The sequence below is a fragment of the Buceros rhinoceros genome, unplaced genomic scaffold (assembly GCF_000710305.1).
Source record: "Buceros rhinoceros silvestris isolate BGI_N320 unplaced genomic scaffold, ASM71030v1 scaffold13698, whole genome shotgun sequence".
Taxonomy (NCBI): domain Eukaryota; kingdom Metazoa; phylum Chordata; class Aves; order Bucerotiformes; family Bucerotidae; genus Buceros; species Buceros rhinoceros.
In genome coordinates, this window is record NW_010425186.1 from 28,548 (window position 1) to 36,253 (window position 7,706).

The window sequence follows — 7,706 nt, forward strand, 5'->3', positions numbered from 1 at the left end:
GTCCCTTCTGGGAGAGCCACCCGCTGAGCTGGGTTAGGGACAGCAGATCCTTGACCTGGCAGCTGTCCTGTCCTGGGTGTACAGCGAGGAAAACCCTGCGGGGGCAGACAGCTACATCCACTGGTTCTTGATTTGGAGAACTCTAAAAAGTCACAAGCAGACCACAAGACCTTTTTCTGTATCCCAGACAAAGATACCTGATGTAAACCACAGGGTTTTTTTCGACATTTCATCCTAAAGGTGCTGTTTAAGTCTGCAAAAAACTAAAAGTCTTGTTTGCTGAAGTGCATTTTTTGTAAGGAGCGAAGGCGCACTATCTGGAGCAAAGACAGTCTATGGGTGCCAGGCTGACTGCAACTGGCAAAGGATGCAGACGGACCAGAGTTCAGGTGTTTCTTCATTTACACTTCTCAGTTCTGCCGTTTGTTTTAGACCATGTGATGGTACTCAAAATAAACAAACTGCTCTAGAAAATACATAGAAACTTTTCCTGTGGGGTAACTCAGAGCTAGAAAGCATTAAATGATTAAATTACAAGTTACTGAATAAAAATCTTAGCAGATTACTCAATGTTAAGGAACTCAGGTTTGTGTCTTTTTTTTTTTGTCCAGAATTTAAGCAGGAGAAGTTCTGTTGCAACTTGTGAGTAGTTCTGGGGAGAAAACCAAGAGTAACCTGTTATTGGCTCATTTTGGTGTGCACCAAGTGTAGTATGTTGTCAGCTGTGATTTTGTCACTTTTGAGATGTTTTTGTGCCGGATACGAAGTCAGAGATAACGCCTTGCTTCTTCAGTACTGGGATACTTCATCTCAGATGTTCACGGGTTGTGGAGATTCGGACAGGGACATTTCCCAGCGGTGGCTCCCAGCAGAAATCACTAACGCACGTGTCCAGGAAAGACTGTTAGTCAAGGTAGTTTTGTATGTAATTGGCTAAAATTAATCATTCTGTGCTGTTTGTCTGCTGGCTCGTAACGAGCTGTGCATTGTATCCAAGTGAGAGCGTGGTAGGATTGTAATAAACATGAGCTTTCTTTTTATCTGGTCTGTCGCTGGGCAAATGAGGGCTTGTTCCCCGTTTCCCTCTGGCTGGTAGTGGTGCCCTGTGTCTCCGTCCCCACGCTGCATCCAGGCTGTTTGCCAGCTTGGCACTTCCGAGTTGTTTGTGAAGTGGATCGTGTCATCGGGGTGATGCTGATGTAGTCAAGAGTCTGTTTTGTTAGGGCGGGTTTCGGTTCTGTTACTTCTCCAGGTGGTGAGAGTGCAGCAACTCTCAACCTTGATTAGTCTCTTAATGCAGGCTAAATGTCTGTGATGTGAAGTTGAGGGGTGCGTTGGACAGTTGCTCAGGCACTACAGTGTTCTTTCTAGTAGCGCATTACTAGGCAAGTTCTGGGCTGTGTTCGGCTGAACGGATGCCTCCCCGTTCTCCCCAGTGCGCTGCATGGTCTCTCCAGGGCTGTGGAGCTGCTTGGCACTGCTGGCTAAGGCAGCACCGTGTCCACTGGCCACGGATCTTCTCCCACTGCTCCCAGTTCCAAACGGCTGTGCCGGCACCCTTGTTTCTCACGCCTTAGCAAGTGAAGCTTAACTGGGTGCTTGGACGTCCTGAAGGTTCCACACCCTGGTTGCTGGAGGAGCAGCCCTCTATGTTTTAACCTCGAAGCAGGCGACGGTTTGGACTGTCATTTCCAGTGAAGGGGGCGTCTCCAAGCAGAGGGCAGGCTGGTGGCCCTGGGCTCCGCTGCGGGTCGGACTGGCTCTCCTGGGAGCACAAGGGAGAAGCTGGTGATTCCAGCAGCTGCCTTTCACTCTTCACAGTTAACATATTTCAAGAGGCTGTATTCAACAAGGAGCTTATAAATCAACGTTACGTTTTGAAAGCAGCCAGTCCCTGAGTGCTCCTCCAGTAGCTTTTGAGAAGGTGAAGGATGGATCACTGTCGCAGTTTGTCCTGTCAGCTCTGGCTGGAACAGGAACAGGTACAGCCTCATGAAGGTGCTCCGGCAAAGCCACTGCACCTTCCTCTGGGCAGCTGTAAGGCAGGTGCCGTGGAAGCCTGTTAAGAAAGAGCAGGAGCTCTACAGCTTTTCTCTTTAGGTACGTACAATTTGGATATTCTAACTAAAGGCAAAGAGAACATTACAAGGAAAAGTCGGCAGTTTCTTTTCAGAAAACCGGAGTGTTTTCATGGGCAGAGCAGCAGTTTGCTGTGTGTACAGCCACGGGACATTTGCTGCTGTGGTTCCTGTCAGGGCAGGCACATGCTAAGTCTCAAAACTTCACTGGTGTTTTGTACCTGCAGGCTGTTGCCAGCTTCATCACTATTTTTCACAGGCTTCACACTCTCCTAGTTCCATCTTGCGGTGCCCCTGTCTGACTGTGCTGTGATTTGCCGGCTGGGGAGGTCCCTGCAGTAGAGCTTCAGATGTCTCAGATAGAAAGTGGCAGCACTTGTTTTACAGATCCTCCACGGTGCGTGTGTCTAACCATGAGCGCTTTCCGAGTGAATTCGGACGCCTGGGTTCTCGATTCCCAGGCACAACCAGCTCGTTTGTGGAAGCAGCAGCAGTGGTTCTTAGGAAATTAAAATGAAGAGTATCAGTTCAGCTGCAGTGCTTCATCTGCACTCCTGCAGCAGCAGAACTTTAGATTGCTCTTGGGAGTTTTGTCTTGGGTGATTGTTATATAAAAGAAAATAAATAACTTGTTCTTAAGAATTCTTCTTTTTAATGGGGACGGGAGGGGGGGTGTCTCTGGCTGTTGTCACGTGGCCGTTGGCACCGCTAGGGCAGTTTAGATTTCTGTCTTTCAGGATGTCTTTGGTTTTACATAGTACTTTAGTTCTTAATATGTGTATGTTTTCAGCAAATAGTTCGTGTATGGCAGTGCGGAGTATTTTTATAAAACCAATTTCTCTGGAAGAGAGGGCTGTGCCTTGAGGAGTGCTGCTTCGTGCTTGTTGTGAGAGTGCAGCTTCGCGTGCGGGTTGTGCGTGTGGCAGTGTACTGGACAGCTGTACTGGGAGCCTTGCTCTGTCCTCTTCTGTGCCTGGGCTGTTAGGATCGGTGAATAACTCTTGGCTTAGAATCTTTATACTATTTTCCCTCTTCTGCTTAATGAAGTAGTAATACTGAATTTATAATAATGGTCTCGGACTTTCCTTCTTCCCTTCAGATCTGAACCACAGTGGTCTAGGATCTCATTATGAAAATTCTCACTGGGGACCGGTCTCTTCAAATAGTGACTCCAGCACAAACTGGGATAAAGTTATTGTAGACGGCTCTGACAAAGAAGCATGGCCATCAATCACTGGCAGTGACCCAGAGCTGACATCAGAATGTATGGACACTGACTCTGCCTCCAGCTCTGGGTCAGAGAGAAACCTCGTGATAATGGCTTCAGGGAGCGCAGGCGGAGAAAGCGATGGCATTCGGAATGGCATTGGACATGGTTCTCAAAACAAGTTTGTGGTTGGTAGCAACAGCAATAATGTGGGCAATGGAAGTATTAATGGGCCGTGGGGTTTGTCCCATGGCACCATAATAAGCACATGTCAAGTTTCTGTGGATGCTCCTGACAGCAAATCTGAAAGTAGCAACAATAGAATGAATGCTTGGGGCACCATAAACTCTCCATCAAATGGAGGGTTAAATCCAAGCACTTTGAATTCAAATGGCAACCATGGTGCCTGGCCTGTACTGGAGAACAATGGACATGCCCTGAAAGGGTCTGTAGGGAGTGGTAATCCTGGCACAACCATTCAGTGCAGTACCATAGGTCAGATATCTAACAGCCAGAGTATTAACTCAAAAGTGGGTGGTTCAGCCCACGGTTCCTGGGGAAGCCTTCAGGAAAACTGCGATTCTGAAGTAAATGGTACAAGGAAGGTTTCATTCAGTGGGCAACCTCAAAACCTTAACACTGAAATGAATGGACCAAATAACACTACTAACTTTATGACCTCTAGTTTACCAAACTCTGCTGGTTCAGTGCAGATTAACGAACTGCCTAATAATACAGGGCATGGGGCCTGGCGCGTGAGCACAATGAATCATTCTCAGATTCAGGCCTCTCCAGTTACAAATGGCACTTCCATTTCTCACTTTAGCAATGGTGAGGCGAAAAATGGTGGCTCTTACGGTACTACGTGGGGTGCCTATGGTTCTAATTACTCTGGAGACAAATGTTCAGGCCCAAACAGCCAAGCTAATGGTGACACTGTGAATGCAACTCTAATGCAGCCAGGCATCAGCGGGCCTGGCAGCACTAACTTTCAAATCAACGGGAATAAAGGCGGAGGGGTGTGGGAGGCAGGGACAGTCGCCTCCCAGAACATGCCGTGGGGAAGCGGAAATGGTGCGAGTGCTGGTGGGAGTCGGAGAGGATGGGGCAACCCTGCACAAAACACTGGCACTAACATTTCGAACGGGGAGTGGAGCAAACTGCCCAGCAATCAGCATTCCAACGACAGCCTGAATGGAAGCAGCAGGAAGTTTACAAACGGATGGAAGTCTACTGAGGAGGAGGAGCTTAACAGCCAGAGTTCTGCCGCTCCGCAGCTGACTGAGCAGAACAGCGCGTGGGCCAAAACAGGTACGGGAGACAGCGAAGGTAGTTCGGAGAGCACTGGATGCCATGACGACAGAGTAACTACAGAAGGACAGAACCGCGAGAGGAGGAAGGTTGACCAGCACACGTTACTCCAAAGCATAGTGAACAGAACTGACTTAGATCCACGTGTCCTTTCCAACTCTGGTTGGGGACAGACTCCAATCAAACAGAACACTGCCTGGGATACCGAAACGTCACCGCGGGGTGAAAGGAAAACTGACAATGGGACAGAGGCCTGGGGAGGCTCTGTGACACAGACTTCCAGCTCAGGGGGATGTGTGGATAGACCTAGCCCTAACAATAACGATACCTCATCTGTATCAGGGTGGGGAGATCCAAAGTCTGCTACAAGGTGGGGAGACTCCAAAGGGTCAAACAGCCAAGGGGGGTGGGAAGAAGATTCTGCTGCTACAGTAATGGTCAAGAGCAATCAATCATGGGGAAGTGGCAAAGAGGAAAAGTCGTCTTGGAATGATGCACAGAAGATCAAACAGGGATGGGTAGACGGACAGAAGGCCAGCCAGGGTTGGGCAGTTTCTGCAGGTGATAGCTGGGGTGAAAATTCAAGAAGTAACCATTGGGGTGAGGCTAAGAAATCCAGTTCAGGAGGTAGCGACAGTGACAGATCAGTATCTGGTTGGAATGAGCCAGGTAAATCAAATTCTGTTACTTGGGGAGGTAATAATACAAACCCAAATAATTCTTCAGGATGGGATGAGCCTGCCAAGTCTAATCAGAACCAGGGCTGGGGAGACCCTCCGAAATCCAATCAGCCTCAAGTCTGGGGGGATTCGTCAAAGCAAATCAACTCTCCAGAATGGAACAAACAAGATGTTGGCTCTTGGGGGGCACCATCTGCCACGAACAAACCCCCAGGGTCCGGCTGGCTGGGCGGACCGATGCCGGCACCCGCGAAGGAGGAAGAACCCACTGGCTGGGAGGAGCAATCCCCTGAATCCATCCGCCGTAAAATGGAAATTGATGATGGAACTTCTGCTTGGGGTGATCCCAGCAAATACAACTACAAAAATGTGAACATGTGGAATAAAAATGTCCCCAACAGTAGCAGCAGTTCAGACCAGCAAGCACAGGTACATCAGCAGCTACTGTCTTCAAGTGCCATGTCTAGCAAGGAGAGCAGTTCGGGTTCTGGTAAGGCCTGGTTTTACACGCGTTCATGTTTTCCCTTAATTGTAAAATGATTCTGGTGTTCTAGCTTCATATACCAGTATGTTAGTGTCAAAGTGGAAAGGGGAAAGTGCCAATGAAGTGCCGTTATTAAATAAAAGTAATAGCGAAGCAGATAGAAAAAATAGCAAAAGTTTGCTATTTTGGTACAGATTGGAAGATCTGCTCCAGTTTTACATAGCAGAATAATAGAGACTAGGCAGCTCCACATGGATTCTGGGGTGTGGAACACAGGAAATACTTAAAATAGTATCTGAGGAGCCAAAGTATTTTTCTTTGTTTGATTCTAAACCAGTTAAAACTTAATGCTGCCAAAGAGCCCCCACCGAAAAAGCGTTGAGCTGCCACGGGGCAGAATGAAGGGTGGTGGACTCAAGTATATGGACTCAAGGTCGGGCTTTCTGGTCTTGTAATTTTGGGAGCAGTGGTGGTCCTTGCAGATAAGCATCTGCGTGTTCATGAAGAGTTCTGTGCTCTCTCTCTTCTTCACATGCGAAGAGGAGTAGCCTAAATACAATGAGCAGCTCTTAGGAACTTAATATCTTAGAAATTTCTATTATCAAAATGTAATTCTTTCTATCTGAAATTTGTGTCTTTGTAATTTTTCATATGCAGCAGCTTCCAGTTGTCATAATTACCGGCTGTAAACGTGTGCTAATGTGCTTTTTATTGTATGTTACGGGTCTAGAAAAGGCAGAGCACTTGAGTCTCTTTAGATAGCTTTTGAAATGCCATTTAAAACCATGCCAATAACTCCTACTGCTTTGAAAAGGTTGGGGAGAACCTTCTACTCCCGCCACTACTGTAGATAATGGAACTTCAGCCTGGGGTAAACCCATGGATACTGGTACTAGCTGGGGAGAACCCATCAGCGATGCAGCAGGCACCTCTAGCTGGGGAAACGCTTCTCTTGGTCAACAGGCTTCAACTAAACCTGGTGAGTGTTTTCTGCACCGCCTTTGACTGAGGGTGTCTGAGGATGGGGAGGTGCCTCTGGAGAAGCTTGGCATTTTGGAGGGCTTTTATCTTGTGGGAAACATCAGGCTAACTAGTGTGTTAAGGGCAGCCATTGCTACTGAAATGTTAATGTGCTGGAGTTTTTTCACAAGCAGGGCCTAAATCTATGCAAGATAGTTGGTGTGGAGACGATATGCCATTGACAGGCAGTCGTCAGACCAGCTGGGAGGAAGAGGAGGATGTAGAGATTGGAATGTGGAACAGCAGTTCCTCGCAAGAAGCAAACCCGTCTTTAAACTGGCCACCGTATATGAAGAAAATGCCCACAAAGGTACTGAGGAGCTCGAGGCGAGGTTTCTGCACTGCTGGTCAGACCAGACTCCTTTAACCTCCCTTCAGAACCTTCTGAGATGTGACTTGAGCAGCAGGGGTGACTGTCTGCCGAGGGTCACAGGAATTCCTTTCTGTTTTTTAAGGGAATAATGAAAGGTGGAAACAAGCAAGATGAAGCATGGATCAACCCCTTCATTAAGCAATTCACAAATCTCAGTTTTGCAGTAAGTACCTGCCTTGACCCGCTCTGCTGCCAACTCGTGGTGCTGCTTATATCGCACAGCGATTGCTGTGCTTCACTGCACAAAGGTACTGAGGAGCTCGAGGCGAGGTTTCTGCACTGCTGGTCAGACCAGACTCCTTTAACCTCCCTTCAGAACCTTCTGAGATGTGACTTGAGCAGCAGGGGTGACTGTCTGCCGAGGGTCACAGGAATTCCTTTCTGTTTTTTAAGGGAATAATGAAAGGTGGAAACAAGCAAGATGAAGCATGGATCAACCCCTTCATTAAGCAATTCACAAATCTCAGTTTTGCAGTAAGTACCTGCCTTGACCCGCTCTGCTGCCAACTCGTGGTGCTGCTTATATCGCACAGCGATTGCTGTGCTTCACTGC

General features: G+C 47.9%; 1 protein-coding gene across 1 annotated transcript in view; it reads left to right on the forward strand.

Moving 5' to 3' along the window:
* Window positions 1-7,706, forward strand: part of TNRC6A (trinucleotide repeat containing 6A) — a 20,274-nt gene that overhangs the window by 1,000 nt on the left and 11,568 nt on the right. Inside the window, exons 2-5 of the mRNA XM_010141047.1 lie at window positions 3,178-5,766; window positions 6,575-6,739; window positions 6,915-7,090; window positions 7,236-7,316. Coding sequence (XP_010139349.1) covers window positions 3,178-5,766; window positions 6,575-6,739; window positions 6,915-7,090; window positions 7,236-7,316 — 3,011 coding nt within the window. The remainder of the gene's footprint in view (window positions 1-3,177; window positions 5,767-6,574; window positions 6,740-6,914; window positions 7,091-7,235; window positions 7,317-7,706) is intronic.